Source organism: Cetorhinus maximus, chromosome 17 (genome assembly GCF_964194155.1).
Source record: "Cetorhinus maximus chromosome 17, sCetMax3.hap1.1, whole genome shotgun sequence".
Lineage (NCBI taxonomy): Eukaryota > Metazoa > Chordata > Chondrichthyes > Lamniformes > Cetorhinidae > Cetorhinus > Cetorhinus maximus.
This window is the reverse complement of record NC_135895.1, coordinates 84519096-84538123: the sequence shown is the minus strand read 5'-3', so window position 1 is coordinate 84538123 and position 19028 is coordinate 84519096. Positions and strand designations below refer to the sequence as shown.

The 19028-nt window shown below is 42.3% G+C and overlaps 1 protein-coding gene and 1 pseudogene across 1 annotated transcript in view; one reads left to right on the top strand and one right to left on the bottom strand.

Annotated features, from left to right (window-relative positions):
- pappa2 (pappalysin 2) overlaps window positions 1-19028 on the bottom strand; it is a 477685-nt gene that overhangs the window by 245963 nt on the left and 212694 nt on the right. The window contains exon 10 of the mRNA XM_078561789.1: window positions 1753-1949. Coding sequence (XP_078417915.1) covers window positions 1753-1949 — 197 coding nt within the window. The remainder of the gene's footprint in view (window positions 1-1752; window positions 1950-19028) is intronic.
- On the top strand, window positions 15789-16052 carry LOC144692557 (NADH dehydrogenase [ubiquinone] 1 alpha subcomplex subunit 1 pseudogene; annotated as a pseudogene).

Genomic DNA, 19028 nt, shown 5'->3' with positions numbered 1-19028 from the left:
GATTGGACATCCATGGTGAAGAGGAAGCGGTTGGGGCCAGGGAACTGGAAATTGTTGATGTGACGTAAGGTGTCAGAGGAATCACGGATGTAGGTGGGAAGGGACTGGACAAGGGGAGAGAGAAGGGAGTCAAGATAACGAGAAATGAGTTCCGTGGGGCAGGAACAGGCTGACACGATCGGTCTGCCAGGACAGTTCTGTTTGTGGATTTTGGGTAGGAGGTAGAAGCGGGCCGTCCGAGGTTGGGCGACTTTTTTTTTCAATAATTTATATAAATTCTTCTTTCCCCACCTATTTCCATTATTTTTAAATCTAAAACTAAAACCTTTAGTCTTTCCACCCCACCCCCACTAGAGCTGTACTTTGAATATCCTGTTTTCCATTCTTAATTAGCACTTTTCTCAGACAAAGACCACCACCTTCAACACCTCTTTGACCCTTTTGTCTGTGACATCTTTTGATTATCTGCTCACACCACACCCTCAAAGTGTCTCTTCTCCCCCCCCCACCCACCTTAAACCAATTTATATTTCTCCCTTGTTGAAACTATGCTGCAGTTCTGCCGAAGGGCCATGAAGGCTCGAAACGTTGACTGATTTCTTCTCCACCGATGCTGCCATAATCTTTGTATATATGATTGAAGCACACTTGGGCCATTTCTGCTACATGTTTGTTGAAATAAAATGTGACTGTGATGTGGTGGAGCTCACAGTGGGAGTGGAGGTAGGGGTGGGGGTTTGAAAGGTTAATATGTTTTGATTGAAAATTAATAGCAACAGCATGCTCGCAGTGTGTTAAGATTAATCCAACAGATTTACGCAAAGTTGACTACCTCTCAATTTGTGCCATTAAAGGAGGAGCTTGTTATTTTGCTTCCTTTGTCTCCAATACGCTTCCTCCTTCTCCCGAAGGCCTGTATATCATGTGAATGGTCCCTTTTCTACTTAGCTGGAGGGAAGGAGAGTGGGAAAACCAGGCAAAGTGCTACCACCATCCACCCTCCGTCCCCCCCAACCTCATTTTGTAATTGAACCAGAGGCTTGGCTTTCTACCTAAAAGATTATCCAAATGTTGAAGGGACCAACAAGGGAACAGGAAATTCACAAGACTTCCTCATAGATCAATCACCTACACGTCTTGGCTAACTCAATTGCTGGTGTATTTGGCCTTCCTAATCGCTTAGGAAGTACGTTTCAGCTTTTCAGTGAAAACCACTAGTTCAATGGTCACATTCACCTACTCAGAGGTAAGCACAAACCTGCTTAAAGATCGGGAAGAGATGCAAACAAAGGCACCCCCTCTTAATTGAATAGAAATGGATAACATTGGGATGGCACACTAGAATATGCACATTTCAATGTTCGGATAGGAGTATTGCTAAACAAATTCTTCAAGCAGGTAACACAATTGAGAATGAAAATGAAGAAGTGATTTGGATGCAGGGGTAAGCACATGCTAAGACAGGTGATGTATGCTGGAAAAGGAGAACTATTAAATCCCTTACAACCTTCATTAAAATTGCACAGACACGTGTACGCAGAGAGTGAATACTTTAATAGAGCCCAACAGAAATTGAATCCTATAGTGTTGTAAAAGAACGGCCCAAGGAAATAATGGGATATACGCAGAACTCCACATTTGAAGCAACCACAACCTCCTGATGAATTATTTGGCTTGATTAATTTGCTAATATATTGATTATTCATTGTAGCTGGCTGGGACAATCCCACTGCTCAACTTCTTTTTGCCTACCTTAGTTATGGCAGGTTGGCCAGTTACCACTTTAACTGGACATCTCTTTTCATCCTGGTGGGAAGTGAAGGCCTGTGCTGCCCACTGGTCAGTGAAACCCTCGGGTGTAGAAAAGCCACAGTCACGAATGCTGCTTCTTCTCTCAAAATCTTCACAGACTCCATCTCCATCATACATGTAACAAAGGCTGGGCTCCCCTAAAGAAAGGCATAGCTGAATTTATATGGAGGACCTGATCACATATCCCAGCAATGTCACAAGGCACTCTGCATGCAATGAATCAATGGGAAGTGCTACGACTATTGCTCTCCAAGTAACTACATCACCCAACTTGCACACAGAAAATAACATACAAACATCAATGAGAATGGCTGACACAGTTTTGGTGCTCTTGGTTGAGGGCCGAATGTTGGCCATGACATGAGGACTGACTCCCTCTTCTTTTTGATAATACCAGGAAATCTTTAACATCTACCTGAAACAACCAAATAGGTGCTTCAGTTTAACACTGCATCCAAAAGGGAACACTGCTGACAATGCAGCAGCCCCCTCAGAACTGCATTGAAATGTTTGCGTGATCTAGACCTGCTCTTAAGCCCACAATCTTTTGACTCAGTGATGGGCCAACAGAGCCAGGGTGGCTCTTGCATTATCAATTGGCTGCAATATGCAGAAGCAGGCAGGAGTTACTCACATTTATTCATCTCTAAAGGCAGTCTTGCTGCGCACTGCTTGCCAGTAGAGTGGGTATTCCGTTACCTACAGAGTAGCGCTGGAAAACCCCTGCTCTGGCCCACAATTCCCGGATTGCTAGTCTTCATCTCCCTCTACAAAGGTTGCCTCAACTTTATCCAAACATTTGTGATGAGGCACTGATTTAGCAAAGAAAGGACTACAGCAGTTATTAGCTTCAAGTGTCTTTGAGCCATTATTTGGCTTGCTGCAATAGTAGTGTAATGCTTGAATGGACAGAGCTGCTCTAGCATAGCGAGCATTCAAACAGCTTAGTGAGTATTCAAACAGCATAGTGAGTATTCAAACAGCATAGTGAGTATTCAAACAGTATAGTGAGCATTCAAACAGCACAGCGAGCATTCAAACAGCATAGTGAGCACTCAAACAGCATAGTGAGTATTCAAACAGTATAGTGAGCATTCAAACAGCATAGTGAGCATTCAAGTAGCATAGTGAGCATTCAAGCGGCACAGTGAGTATTCAAAATGTATAGCGAGCATTCAAATTGCTTAGCAAGCATTCAAACAGCATAGTGAATAATTAAACACTATAGTGAGCATTCAAACAGCATAGTGAGTATTCAAACAGCATAGTGAGCATTCAAACAATATAGTGAGTAGTCAAAAAGTTTAGCGAGCATTCAAATGGCATAGCGAGCATTCAAACAGCATAGTGAGTAATTAAACACTATAGTGAGTATTCAAACAGCACAGTGAGCATTCAAACAATATAGTGAGTATCCAAAAAGTTTAGCGAGCATTCAAATGGCATAGCGAGCATTCAAACAGCATAGTGAGTAATTAAACACTATAGTGAGTATTCAAACAGCACAGTGAGCATTCAAACAATATAGTGAGTATTCAAAAAGTTTAGCAAGCATTCAAATGGCATAGCGAGCATTCAAACAGCATAGTGAGTAATTAAACACTATAGTGAGCATTCAAACAGCATAGCAAGCATTCAAACGGCACAGTGAGCATTCAAACAGCGTAGTGGGCATTCAAATAGCATAGTGAGTATTCAAACAGCATAGTGAGTAATTAAGCACTATAGTGAGCATTCAAAAAGCATAGTGAGTAATTAAGCAGTATAGTGAGCATTCAAACAGCATAGTGAGTAATTAAACGCTATAGTGAGCATTCAAACAGTTTAGTGAGCATTCAAATGGCACAGCGAGCATTCAAACAGCATAGTGAGCATTCAAACAGCATAGTGAGTATTCAAACAGTATAGTGAGTATTCAAACAGCATAGTGAGCATTCAAACAGCACAGTGAGTATTCAAACAGTATAGTGAGTATTTAATCAGCATAGTGAGCATTCAAACAGCATAGTGAGCATTCAAACAGCAAAGTGAGTATTCAAACAGTATAGTGAGTATTCAAACAGCATAGTGAGTATTCAAACAGCATAGTGAGCATTCAAACAGTATAGTGAGTATTTAATCAGCATAGCAAGCATTCAAACAGCATAGTGAGTATTCAAACAGTATAGTGAGTATTCAAACAGTATAGTGCGCATTCAAACAGCATAGTGAACATTCAAACAGCATAGTGAGTATTCAAACAGCATAGTGAGCATTCAAACAGCATAGTGAGTATTCAAACAGCATAGTGAGCATTCAAACAGTATAGTGAGTATTTAATCAGCATAGTGAGCATTCAAACAGCATAGTGAGCATTCAAACAGTATAGTGAGCATTCAAACAGCATAGTGAGCATTCAAACAGTATAGTGAGCATTCAAATAGCATAGTGAGTATTCAAACAGTATAGTGAGCATTCAAACAGTATAGTGAGTATTCAAACAGCATAGTGAGCATTCAAACAGCATAGTGGGCATTCAAATAGCATAGCGAGCATTCAAACAGTATAGAGAGTAATCAAACAGCATAGTGAGTATTCAAACAGTATAGTGAGTAATCAAACAGTATAGTGTGCATTCAAACAGTATAGTGAGTAATCAAACAGTATAGTGTGCATTCAAACAGTACAACAAATATTCAAACAGTATAGCGAGAATTCAAACAGCATAGTGAGCATTCAAACAGCACAGTGAGTATTCAAACAGCAGAATGAGCATTCAAACAGCATAATGAGCATTCAAACAGTATAGTGAGTATTCAAACAGTATAGTGAGTATTCAAACAGCATAGTGAGCATTCAAACAGTATAGTGAGTATTGAAACAGCATAGTGAGCATTCAAAAAGCATAGTGAGTATTCAAACAGTATAGCGAGCAGTAAAACAGCAGTGAGTATTCAAACAGTATAGCGAACATCAAACAGCACAGTGAGCATTCAAATGGTATAGTGTGCATTCAAACGGCATAGCTAGCACTCAAACAGCATAGCGAGCATTCAAATGGCATAAGAAACAAGTTAACATTTTCAAATCTGAAAGCAAAAGATAGATTTGGCAAAACACTTCAGCTACATAGAGTATAAGAGCCTAACATGTCCAGCCTTTCCTCGTAAGACAACCCGCCCATTCCTGGTATTTGTCTAGTAAACCTTCTTTGAACTGCTCTAATGCATTTACATCTTTCTTTGAATAAGGAGACCAGTACAGTACACAATACTCCAGATGTGGTCTCACCAATGCTCTGTGCAACTGAAGCATAATCTCCCTACTTTTAATCAATTCACCTCACAATAAATGATAACATTGTATTAGCTTTCCTAATTACCTGCTGTATCTGCATACTGATCTTTGGTGATTCATGCGCTCGGACACCCAGATCCCTCTGAATCTCAGAGCTCTGCAATCTCTCACCATTTAGATAATAAGCTTCCTTTTTATTCTTCATGCCAAAATGAACAATTTCACATTTGCCCACATTATACTCCATTTGCCAGATCTTTGCCCACTCACTTAATCTATCCATGTCACTTTGCAGCCTCCTTACATCCCCTTCACAATTTACTTTCCTACCTCCCTTTGTGTCATCAGCAAATTTAGCCACCATTCCTTCGGTCCTTTCATCCAAGTCATTTATATAATTTGTAAAAAGTTGAGGCCCCAGCACTGATCCCTGCCAACCAGAAAAAGACCCAAATATGCCAACCCTCTGCTTTTTGTTAGCTAGCCAACCTTCTTTCCATGCCAATATGTTACCCCCTACACCATGAGCTTTTATTTTCTGCAATAACCTTTGATGCGGCACTTTATCAAATGTCTTCTGGAAATCTAAGTACAGTACATTCAACAGTTCCCCTTTATCCACAGCACATGTGACTCTTTCAAAGAACTCCAATAAATTGGTTAAACATTATTTCCCTTTTACAAAACCATGGTGACTCTGCCTGACTGCCTTGGATTTTTCTAAGTGTCTTGCTATAACATCTTTAATAATAGCTTCTAATATCTTCCCAATGACAAATGTTTGGCTAACTGGCTTGTATTTTCCCACTTTCTGTCTCCCACTGGTCTGTGCCAGGGTTCACGCTCCACATGAACCTTCTCCCACCCATCTTCGTCTCTCCTTATATATATATCCTTCTATTCCTTTCTCCCTCAAACGTTTATCTAGTTTTCCCTTAAATGCACCTGGCAACATGTGATGGTTTAAAGGGCAACTATGCGTTCACCAGACCTGCTGAAAAGCACCGGTTGACATCTAAGGGAAAGAGACATATTGCTTGGGTCTAATGAACATTCCCAGCCGCAAAAAAAAACAAATGTATGTTCTTGTAACTTCCCAGAGGTGGGTTTACTTTATGGCAGAAACAATTCACAGTATTGAGGCACTGCCAGAAGCATAGTCGTTCAAAGGTTGGATTTCAGCAGTGCGTGAGACTGAGCACCAGTAAAAATGAAGTGTTGGGAGTCCGTGTTACATATTCTCCTGCAGGCTCTTTCTCAACCACCTATTAATGGGTCGCAGCCTCCAGATGTGTGACTGCCCTTTCTATAAAACATATCTGATGTTTTGGGTAAATGGTCATCTGGCGCGTTGTACCAATTATTAAGGTTAGCTTGTTCCACTGACCCGTTCCCATTTTCCCATGTGGACTGAATGAAAACAACAGGAGACACAGTGCAAGAATGGTTTGGATTAAGAGCAGTCATTTTTTTTTTTAATTGGAAAAATTCATTTGTTTGTGGGAAGGCCTTACCATGAAAAGGAATGGTGCTTATAGCTACTCTGAATGCAAAGCAGAAGAGCATGGAACTAATTAAATCCACGTATTCACTCTGATTAACAGTACCTAACTAACTGGTGTTTATTTCACCATTTTACATTAGCTCAAGCCCACCGATGCTTCAAGTCACTGAACCTTAATTAGGCCCAGTCTTCAACAAAGAAAGGGACTCAAAACAAAGTGAAGAAACATAAACAAATCGGTGAGCAAAGTGTAAACGCCTGAATACATTCAGACCTAATTGACATATAACCTCTTATAATGTGAGACACATGAGCATGAAATGGGTTATATGCCAGCTATTCTCCTCTGCTGAGGACCATTAACCCGTCACATAGTTCTGCAAGGCTTGCACTGGTAATCAAGAACAGGGCTGCTCAAATAGACCATAAGCTGCAGGGAGGTGCCAATGGTCAAAATTGAAATTGTGTTTAATCCCTTCAGCAACCAGGATGATGCCAGCTGTCACAAACTGATATTGTTTGCAAGGAATAAAAACAGATTATGTTGGAAACACTCAGAATTGTAAATGGTATGAATTAGTCCTGCCTTCCACCCGATCGCAGGACTAATTCCCCATAGGTTATTTACTCTCCTCCACTGTTGCCCTGACTCTGTACTTCTTAAAAACTGCAACATCTCTGAGTTAGTCTAGTTCTGATGAAAGTTCGTCAACTTGAAACGTTGGGCGGGATTTTCCTTACCCGTCCGCCGCCGGGATCTTCTGGTCCCACCACAAGTCAACGGACTTCTGACTGGGGCACCGCCTCGCCCATGGTGGGTCCCACCCACGAAAGGGCCGGGAAATCCCGGCCGGTAAATCTCTTTCTCTCTCCACATATGCTGCCTGACCTGTTGAGTGTTTAGACTATTTTCTCTTTATTTCCGATTCCCAGCACCTGCGATCTTTTGTTTTTATTTAAGAATAAGTTGGATGAGTGCATGAGGGAGAAAGGAATAGGTTATGATTAAGGGGGATAAACGAGGAAAGGTAGGAGGAGGTTCATGTGGAGCATAAACATCACTTTAGACGAGCTGGGCCAAGCGGTCTGTTTACTGCGCTGTACATTCTATGCAATTCTACATCATGAGTAAAGATTAAGAATAAAGTTGACTTGCCCCTTTGTGAACGTGAAGACTTCAAGCTGACCCAAGCAATGTTTTCAAGTTTAGGAAGAAAACTTAACCAGGATTATCCAGGTTTAATATTCATGATTGAAAAGAATTCAAATAATATGGAACAACACTTACAAACAATGGTTCACAAAGATGATACCAGAACTGCCACGTTATACCTATCAGGAAAGGCTGAACAGTCTGGGTCTCCCTAGAAAAGAAGGCTGATGGGTGACCTCACATTGGTCTTTAAAATTGAAAGGCTTTGGTAGAATGAATACAGAGGGAGTGGGTGGTATATAATGGAGGTGACAGGGGTCTCACCCATCAGCGAGGGAGCTGGTAAGAGGCCCACATCACCTCTTTTAGGGAAGGCCCACTGAATTAAGTGCCACTCAGGTACTTAACTGGAGAACGATGGGGCTTCCCTGGGGTCAAAGACCATGTGGGTAGAAGTCCCAGCCACTGACGGTTGCTGGCCAGACAGAGGCCGGCAACCCCATTGAACGGCAGCACCACCAGGGAGGTGGAGACTGCTGACAGCACAACACCCACACAAGGCCTAGGATCGTCGGATTCCAGGCCACATGTTAGCGATGGCGAGAGAAGACTCGCAGGATAGGGGTGGCTAGGGAGGTCAGAGGAACTCAGGGAGCTGGAGAGGGGTTGGCAGCAAGGGCGGGGGAACCCTCTTCTCGATGCCGGATCCCTTGACCAACGAGCGATTTACCCCCTCACCTCCACCCCCAACCCACTCCCACTCCAGGGGCCGCAAACCCATAGAGGTTTGCTTGTTGTGCTCCCTGCATGACAAGTCCCACACCTGCCACTGGGTTATTACCAGCGGCAGCAGGATGAGGCCCTTGAGTGGGCATTAATTGCCCACTTAAAGGCCTCAATTGGAGGCGGGGCAGGGAGGTTGGGGCAGAAAGACGGCAGGGTCTGACCCCCATGCCTGATTAAATGCACCGCCCCCTCCCCCCACCCTCCCACCCCCACTCCCCCACCACCACTGACACCAAACTTGCCACAGGGGAAGGGCAAAACCAGAGGGAATTCAGAAGAAACTTCTTTACCCAAAGAGTGGTGAGAATGTGGAACCTGCTACCACAGGGAGTAATTGAGGCAAATGGTAAGGGTGCATTTAAGGGGAAGCTAGATAAGCATGAGGGAGAAGGAAATGGAGGGTCATCCTGATAGAATCAAACAAGAAAAGATGGGAGGAGGATTGAGTGGTTGAGCTGAATGGCTTGTTTCTTTACTGTATACTCTCTGTAATTATATAGAAGTCACTAGTCAAAGAGGCGCACAGGAACAATATCTTTTCATTCAAAGTATAATGCACTTCTGGAATAAGCTTCCAGTGAAAGTTGTTGAAGCTGACTGTTTAAACGGCCTCAGGCATGGTACAAAGTTTGATTGTATATAGTGTCTGCAGAGAAGAAAGGATAGTAAGAAGCAAGACGATGGTTGTAGAAAGGCAAGGAATATCAAAAAATTCAATGACCAAACCAGGAAAAAGGATAAGGGTCGACTGGATCAGATAGAATGATATATATATATGAGTGCACAAAGAATTCAAAACCAAATTGGAGAGTTAGAAACATTGATAACTACGGAAGGATAAAATGTAGCAGCTATTACAGAGATGTTGTTTAAGACTCAATGAAACTAGGTTCTTAATATTCCCATTTTTACATTTTCAGGATTGGATCACAGTTAGTAAACAATTCTATCACAGCCTTTAGAACACATGGATGTCCTAGGGGTTTACATTAAGACAGAATCCACACGGATATAATTAAGCAAGAGGTTGGGAAACAGTATGATTCTTTGTTCATTCCAGGTCAAAAAACAAGGGAGATGGGACAAAGGTGGTGATCTGCAGACAGTTCAGAACAACAGGGTATAACCACATTAAATAGAGTGGAATAAAGCTTTTGAATGCATCCACGGCTGCTTCTTAGATCAGTTTGTTTCTAGTAAAACAAAGATTTAGAGAAATGAATAACTGATGTGAGATAAGAATTGGGTCATAGTGACCATAGCAAGGTTAAATGCAAGAACAGAAAATGAAAATGAAGAATCAAAGATAAGAGAATTGGAAGGCAAAGTTCAGTGAGGTAAAAAAGGGGATCTGGCCCCCAATAAACTGGCAAAGAAAGGTTTGTGAGTGTTGACAATTTGGAAGTCGAAAATTTTCTCCACATAAGAAAATGAGTAATATAAAATAATTAATAGATGATATAATACTTAAGAACATTTAAAAGTAGAGGATTATTAAAGAGATGCTCAAACCGCTCTGTGATGAAGGCAGAATTCTAATTGCAGAGGGTGAATGCATGGCAGAGATATTAATTAATAATATATTGCATCAGTATTTACAAAATTATAGTTAAAAAAATGAGAACGTTAATTGTACATCAATTGGGTGTTAATTGTATTCAGGTTGTGGGTATTAATTGGGGATTCACGTGTGCTTGTGTGTAACAGGATGATTGGTTATAAAGGTTGTGTTGCCTACCTGGTGCCAGGGTTAAGGTTATCTCATCTGGGCTGCAGAGGAACTTGGAGTGGGAGGGGAAAGATCCAGTTGTCGTGGTCCACGTAGGTACCAACGATATAGGTAGAACGAGGAAAGAGGTTCTGCTGAGGGAATACGAGCAGCTAGGGGCTAAATTAAAAAAGCAGAACCAATAAGGTAATAATCTCTGGATTACTACCTGAGCCACAAGCTAATTGGCACAGGGTCAATAAGGTTAAAGAGGTAAATGCGTGGCTTAAAGATTGGTGTGGGAGAAATGGGTTCGAATTCATAGGACATTGGCACCAGTACTGGGGAAAGAGGGAGCTATTCTGTTCGGATGGGCTCCACTTGAATCATGCTGGGACCTGTGTCCTGGCAAATCGCATAACTAGGGTTGTAGATAGGGCTTTAAACTAAATAGTGGGGGGGAGGGTTCAGTTGCATGGAAATATAAAAAATCAAAGTTTAAGGAGAGGGTAAGAGTGCAGGTTAGTGATGAGGCTGATTGTTACCAAAAAGTGAAAGGAAGGGACAGAGTGTGTGAACGCCATATTGCACCAAAGAATCATATAAGAGTAGGGAAAATTGACAATATGGCAAACTTAAAGGTTTTGTATCTGAATGTATGTAGCATTCAGAATAAAATTAATGAGCTAACAGCGCAAATAGAGATTAATAGGTATGACTTGGTGGTGATTACTGAGACGTGGTTACAGGGAGAACAGGCTTGAGAGTTGAATATCCAAGGGTATTCAGTGTTTCAGAAGGATAGGCAGGAAGGAAAAGGAGGTGGTGTAGTAGTATAGCTTTGTTTGTAAAGGAAGAGATCGGTGCTATAGTGAGGAATGATATAGGCACTGGAGAGCAAGACGTAGAGTCAGTCTGGGTAGAAATAAGAAATAGCAAGGGAAAGAAGTCCATGGTGGGAGTAATCTATAGATCTCCAAACAGTAGTTCAGCAATAGAGCACAGTATAAACCAGGAAATACTGAGATCATGTAAAAAAGGCACGGCAATAATCATGGGTGATTTTAATATGCATATAGACCGGGCTAATCAAATTGGCAAGGGTAGCCTCGAGGGAGAGTTCATAGAGTGTATTAGAGGAGCAATATGTTGTGGAACCAACCAGGGAGCAGGCTATTCTGGATTTGGTTTTGTGTAATGAGATGGGATTAATTAATGATCTCATAGTAAAGGATCCTCTAGGGAAGAGTGATCATAACATGCTAGAATTTCAAGTTCAGTTTGAGAGCGAGAAACTTCAGTCCCGCACTAGTGTTCTGGAGTTAAACAAAGATAACTACATAGTCATGAAGGCAGATTTGGCCCTAGTGGATTGAGCAGGAGGACTACAAGGTAGGACAGTTGATGAACAGTGGCAGATGTTTAAGGAGATATTCAATTCCTCCCAAGTAAAATATATTCCAAAGAGGAAGAAAGATGATAAGAGGGGGAAAAAGCATCCTTGGCTAAGCAAAGAAGTAAAAGATAACATAAAGGCAAAAACTAAGGCATACCAAATTGCAAAGGTTTGTGGTAGGCTGGAAGATTGGGAAACTTTTAAAGATCAACAAGGGGTTACTAAAAAAAAATAAAAAGAGCAAAGGTAAATTATGAAAGAAAACCAGCACAAAATGTAAAAACTGATAGCAAAATCTTCCACAAGTACGTAAAAGGAAAGAGATTAGCTAAAGTGAATGTTGGTCCCTTGGAGGATGAGACTGGGGAGTTAATAGTGGGGAACACAGAAATGGCAGAGACGCTTAATCAATATTTTGCCTCAGTTTTCAAGGTGGAGGACAGTAGTACCACCCCAATAGTAACAGGTACTGCAGAGGATATAGAGAAGGAGGAACTTAGAACAATCACCATCACTAGAGATAAAGTACTGAGCAAACTATTGGGATTAAAGGGTGACAAGTCCCCAGGACCTGAAGGCCTACATCCCAGGGTCTTAAAGGAAGTGGCAGCAGAGATAGTGGATGCATCGGCTATAATATTCAAAAATTACCTGGATTCTGGAAAGGTTCCAGTGGATTGAAAAAATGCTAATATAATGCCCTTATTCAAAAAGAGGGGGGGGGAGGCATAAATTAGGAAACTATAGACCAGTTTAACGTCTGTTTTTGGGAAATTGTTGGAATCCATTATTAAGGAAGTAGTAATGGGGCATTTGGAAAGCCAAAATGCAATCCATCAGAGTCAGCATGGTTTTATGAGGAGTAAAACGTGTTTGACTAATTTGCTAGAGTTCTTTGAAGATGTGACAAGCAAAGTGGATAATGGGGATCCTGTAGATGTAGTATATCTGGACTTCCAGAAAGCTTTTGATAAGATGCCGAACAAAAGATTAATACACAAGGCAAGATCACACAGAGTTAGGGGTAATATATTAGCTTGGATAGAGGATTGGCTAACCAACAGAAAGCAGAGAGTCGGGATAAATGGGTCTTTTTCTGGACGGCAAGCTGTAACTAGTGGGGTGCCACAGGGTTCGGTCCTTGGGCCCCAACTATTTATAATCTATATTAATGACTTGGATTCAGGGATAGAAGGTACTATAGCTAAATTTTCAGATGACACCAAAATAGGTGGGAAAGTAAGTTGCAATGAAAAAATAAGAAATTTACAAATGGATATGGACAGGTTAGGTGAATGGGCCAAAATTTAGCAGATGGAGTTTAACGTGGATAATGTGAGGTTATCCATTTTGGTCGGAAGAATAAAAAGGCGACTTATTATTTAAACGGAGAGAAACTTCAGAATGCTTCAGTGCAGAGGGATCTGGGTGTCCTCGTGCATGAATCACTGAAAGCTAGTATGCAGGTACAGCAAGTAATAAGGAAGGCAAATGGAATTTTGACATTTATTGCGAAAGGAATAGAGCATAAAAATAGGGAAGTGTTGTTACAACTGTACAAGGCATTGGTGAGACTACACCTGGAGTAATGTGCACAGTTTTGGTGCCCTTACTTGAGGAAGGATGTAGTTGCATTGAAGGCGGTTCAGAGGAGGTTCACTAGATTGATTCCAGTGATGCGGGGCTTGTCTTATGAGGAGAGATTGAGCAGTTTAGGCCTATACTCGCTGGAGTTTAGAAGGATGAGAGGAGATCTAATTGAGGTATATAAGATGCTAAAGGGGATAGACAAAGTAGACATGGAGCGGATGTCCCCTTCTGGGGCATTCTAGAACGAGAGGCCATAGTTTTAGGCTAAGGGGTGGTGGATTTAAATCAGAGATGAGGAGGGTTGTGAATCTGTGGAATTCACTACCTCAGAGTGCAGTGGATGCCAGGACGCTGAATAAATTTAAGGAGGAGATAGACAGATTTTTAATTAGTAATGGGTTGAAAGGTTATGGGGCGAGGGTGGGGAATTGGAGTTGAGACCGAAATTAGATCAGCCATGATCATATTTAATGGCGGGGCAGGCTCAAGGGGCTGAATTGCCTACTCCTGCTCCTAGTTTTTATGTTCTTATAAAGGTGGATGATATGCAATATAAGAGTATAAAGAGTAGTCTCTCTTTTTCCAACCATCACCGCCTAACAATGCAAGTTCTGACAATGCAAAACTCAAGATTAAATTAGCGAGCGTTTAAAAGTGTGTGGGATAATCAAGGATAGCCAGCATGGATTTGTGAAAGTAAATCGCTGAATTCCCCCTCTATCAACATCCTGGGGATTACCATTGATGAGAAACTTAAATAGACCAGCCATATAGATAATGTGGCTACATGACTGGGAATTCCCAGTCTGGGAATTCTGCGGAGAGTACCACAGTTTCTTGATTCTCCAAAGCCTGGGCTGGAGATAGAAAGAAAGACTTACATTTATTTCGCAATTTTCATGACCACGAGATGTCTCAAAGTGCTTTGCAGCCAATGAAGTACTTTTGAAGTGCGGTCACTGTCGTAATGTCAGAAGCGCAGCAACCAACATGCACACAGCAAACTCTCACACTGATGTGATAATGAGCAGACAATCTACATTTTATGATGTTGATTGAGGGATAAATATTGGCCAGGGCACTAGGGTAAGTCCCCTGCTCTTCTTCAAAATAGTGCCATGGAATCTTTTACATCTACCTGAGCAGTCAGATGGGGCCTCAGTTTAACGTCTTATCCAAAAGACAGCACTCTGCTGCTGCAGTGTTCCCTCAGCAGTGCACTGGAGCGTCAGCCTTGGTTTTTGTGCTCAAGGCCGGGGCCGAGATTTTCCGGTCCTGTTGTGGCGGGACCCACCGCAGGAGATCCGGTGGCCCAGCCAAAAGTCCATTGACTTTCAACGGGACTGGACAATCCCAGCCGCAGGCGGAGCCGGAAAATCCCGCCCCTGGAGTGGGACTTGAACCGGGAAAATTGTGATCCATAGGCAAGAATGCCTCCAACTGAGCCATGGCTGACACACAGAGGGGCACAGTGGTGCATGCCAGGGAGATATTGCTTCTACTTTTGCTCTGTACAAGAAATTGGTTCAAACTAAGTATATAGAGCAAAATCTTGAAATTTGCCAATGATGCCCAAGTAGGAGGTTTGGTAAACAGAGAATAGGACTGTGAAGGGCATGAGGAAGATGCACACAAGTCAGCAGGACGGACAGGCTGGTGATTGATCAATTTAATAAGAGAAAACACAAGAAGCTCAAGAATACATTTAATGGAAAGACTTTGGCCCAGATTTTATCGCAGAAATAATGGTGAAGCTATCAGTGCTCACAGGTATTAAAATTGGACAACTACCAGCATTCACATGTGCACAGTTAAACATGGAAATTAGGGAGTCGTTGTCCAAGTTGCCCTGCTCCTCTGGAAGCTTCACTCTAATAGTATCTCGCTGAGTGTCTCAGCAATGATGGAAGGGTGTGAATTTTTAGTATTTACTCAATAAACTCACCAGAAAAAAGGTAAGGCTTGTCCGTTCACATGGAAATTAATTGTTAACAGTGGCGTAAGTCTTAATTACTGCCAAATAATCTCTCTGGCACTGAAACTGTACTTTTAAAAGAGTGGGCCTTCATTGCTTCAGATTTCAATTACTGTTGGAGATTTTAATTAGCTGGGGCTAACATGTTTGTACAAAAACAGGATGATTTTCCTAATGCACCAAGTTAAGTGACAAGGGAGCCCAGCTCGACAGGGTACAGATTCGACAGCACACTGAACTCGGGAACTTGGTGAGAGACAGAAATTGGTGCAGTGAGGGAAGTGGTACTGTTCTGGTCTTTTACAAGACAAGTAACAGTCCAAGAGAGAGAGAGTGAGAGAGAGCGACACCTGTGAGCTGAAATCCAGAGGCATTAATTAGGTAAGCAGGTAGGTGGTTGGTTGGTGAGTATTAAGGTTTATTTTCTTCTCTAAACTAGAGCCACAGTTTAAACTGGTACTGGGATGATATTAAATTTATAGATTAACAAGTTAAACAATTTAATATAACTACAAGTAATCATTGAGGCTCTTACATTTCTAAACTTGAAACCCTAATTAGTTTGGGTGGGAAGGGAGGAGACCAAGGATGTGGTAGGAGATCTTGCCAGGCCTCTGCCTTATGGCTGGCTGCCTGATGGTGGTCGGACTCGCTACCATCTACCTTCACAGGGGGACGAACGGCAGCAGGGGAAAATGGATTGCTCGTTTACCATATCATTGGACCCTGCTGGATCGAGACAGAGGAGCGTCTGGTTGCAAAACCTATTATAAATCAAGGGGATTAGAAAACATCGACTGATGGGGCTTTTCACCCCAAACTATCGGACCCAGGAATCTGCAGGAGAACAGTCACTAAAACCTGAACTTTAATCTTTGTTTCATGAAGTGATTTAGAATAAAATGATTGAATAAAATGGAAAGATTTTTAAATGTAGCATTGAAATGGCAGGGTGGGTGATGTGTTGCAGCTGCAGCATGTTAGTGATGGTGAGCACCAGTATGATCTGCAGCAACCACATCTGGAGTAAGTGCCTGCAGCTCAAGGAACTTTAGCTCAGAGTTGATGAGCTGGAGTCCATGCTTCAGACTCTGCGGGACATCAGGGAGGGGGTAAGTTACCTGGACATTTTGTTCCAGGGAGCAATCACGTCCCATAGATTAAGTACTTCAGATTTGGTTCATGGTCAGGGACAGGAGTGAGGCAGACATGGGGATCCAGAGGGCAGCACTAAAGGAGCCTCAGCCCTGGTACTTATCCAACAGGCTCAACGTCCTTGCAGCCTGTGTGGAAGAGAACAGGGAATGCAGGGAGGATGAGCAGGGGGCCATTCAAGTTGGGGGAGTGAAAAGGAATGTAGTCGTACTAGGGGACAGCATAGTTAGTGGGTTAGATAATGTTCTCTGAATCTGACAGCATGAGTCCCAAAGGTTGTGTCGCCTGCCTGGTGTCAGGGTTAAGGACGTCTCCAAAGGGCTGGAGAGGATCTTGAGGTGGGAGGGGAAGGACCCAGTTATCATGGTCCAAGTTAATACCATCGACATAGATAGGACTAAGAAAGAGGTATTGTTAAGGGAGCATTAGCAGCTAGGGGCTAAATTAAAAAGCAGGACCATGAAGGTAATAATCTCTGGATTGTTACCTGAACCATGAGCAAATTGCCATAGGGTCAATAAGATCAAAGAGTTGAACGCACGGCTCAAAGATTGCTGCGGGAGAAATGAGTTTCAATTCACGGAGCACTGGCACCAGTACTGGGGAAAGATTGAGTTGTTCCATTGGGACGGGCTTCACTTGAATCGTGCTGGGACCAGAGTCCTGGCGAATTATATAACTAGGGCTGCAGGGAGGGCTTTAAACTAAACAGTGGGATGGAGGGTTCAGGTGAGGGGAGATCTAGAAAGTTAACAAGAAAGGGCAAAACAATAATGCAGGGTAGCTATATGAGAAATGATAACCAGAGTGTGACAGGAAGGGAGAGAGCATACAAACAGAAGAGTGCACCAGCAAATAGGGTCAGATAGCAAAAATGGTAAAAAAAAAGACAGCATTAAAAGCTCTTTATCTGAATGCACACAGCATTCATACCAAGATGGATGAATTCTTAGCACAAATAGAAATAAATGGGTATGATATGACGTGATGTGATTATAAAGTGGCCAAGGCTGGGAACAGAATATTAATGGATCTCAGGAGGATAGGGAAAAAGGACGAGAAGGTGGGCTGGCTCTGTTAATAAAGGATGAGATCAGTACAATAGTGAGAGATTATCTTGGCCCGCGAGATCAAGGTGCAGAATCAGTTCAGGTACAGCTAAGGAATAGCAAGGGGAAGAAGTCACTGGTGGGAGTGGTTTGTAGGTCCCCTAACACTGTAGCACAGAGTATAAATCAAGAAATAATGGGGGCTTGTGAAAAAGGTATTGCAATTATCATGGCAATTTTAACCTCCAAAAAGATTGGACAAACTGGCAAAGATAGCTTCAAGGATGAGTTCATAGAGTGTATTTGGGAGAGTTTCTTAGAATTATATGTTCTAGAAGCAACCAGAAAACTGGATATTTTAGACCCAGTAATGTGTAATGAGACAGGATTAATGAATTATCTCATAGTAAAGTATCTTGTAGGCTAGAATGATCATAACATGTAGAATTTTACATTCAGTTTGACAGTGAGAAACATGGGTCTGAAACTAATGTTTTAAACTTAAAAAAAGGCAATTACAAAGGGATGAACACAGAGTTGGGGGCTGAATGGGAAAACAGGTTAAAATGTAATAGGTAGAGAAGCAGTGGCAGAGTGTGTTGGAAACAAAAAGGTGCGAGAAAAATCATATTTTTATAGACATAATATTGCAAAAAATGAAAAATGTAAACATTTTTTAAAAGTGCGATAATTTTGAAAAGTCTGAAATCATGCTAAAAAATGTCAGATTTTACTTTTGAACAAGATCTATCAGATTTTTAAAAGGTTTCAAGTTAAAAAACGTTTTTAAAAAATCAATTTCAGCTTCTTCATTGAGTGATCACAAATTGGGAGGAGGCCCCTTACACTTGAAAATACTACAAAACGTAGAAGTGTAATTTATTCAGAGTTAGTTGGCAGAGTTAGCCCAAATTGGCATTGGTTCCAAATTGGCATTTCAAGTAGTGAACCCTTAGGGGTTGCGATGTTTGGCCCACCGAAACTTTCAGATGGAAAGCACTGCAGTGTGTATGCGCCCTCTCTGGAAGCTGCTGGGCCTCTCCGATATTCAGGAGCTGCCTGCATCATTGCTACTGGCACCGCAAAGTACAGCCCGAATTGTAATTTTCGGAAAATGTGTTAAAGCTGTAAAAATGTCCGTAATGTTGGGTTTTATAAATTGTGGGTGGAATCGTCCCAGAATTGCGCAAAGTGTGGTAGCCATTTTAACCACCGGCCGCAATGGCGGCTTCTTACACTGTATTGTCCCAAACCCGCCTCTTAAATTGTGCATTGCTGGGAAACACGCTGTTTCCATGGCGGGCAGGCTGTCATTCGCCTGCCTCATTGCTTCACCACGCCAGGCGCCACATTTAAAGTCCAGCCACGCGCACACCTCTCATTGCTTCCAGCCGATGATTGCTGTAAGGAAGACATGGCCCCGAAAGGCAAGAAGACTGCGGCCCCCAGGTTTAGTGACGCGTCCCTCGAGTGCCATTTGAATGTTGTGGAGGCTCGCCATGATGCCCTCTGCTCCCCTGGCTCTGGCCGCAGGAGGGGCAGCAGCATCACCAATCCAGCATGGAAGGTGGTGGCAGTGGTGGTCAGCACCAATGCCCTGCAAAAAAGGTCAGCCACCCAGTGC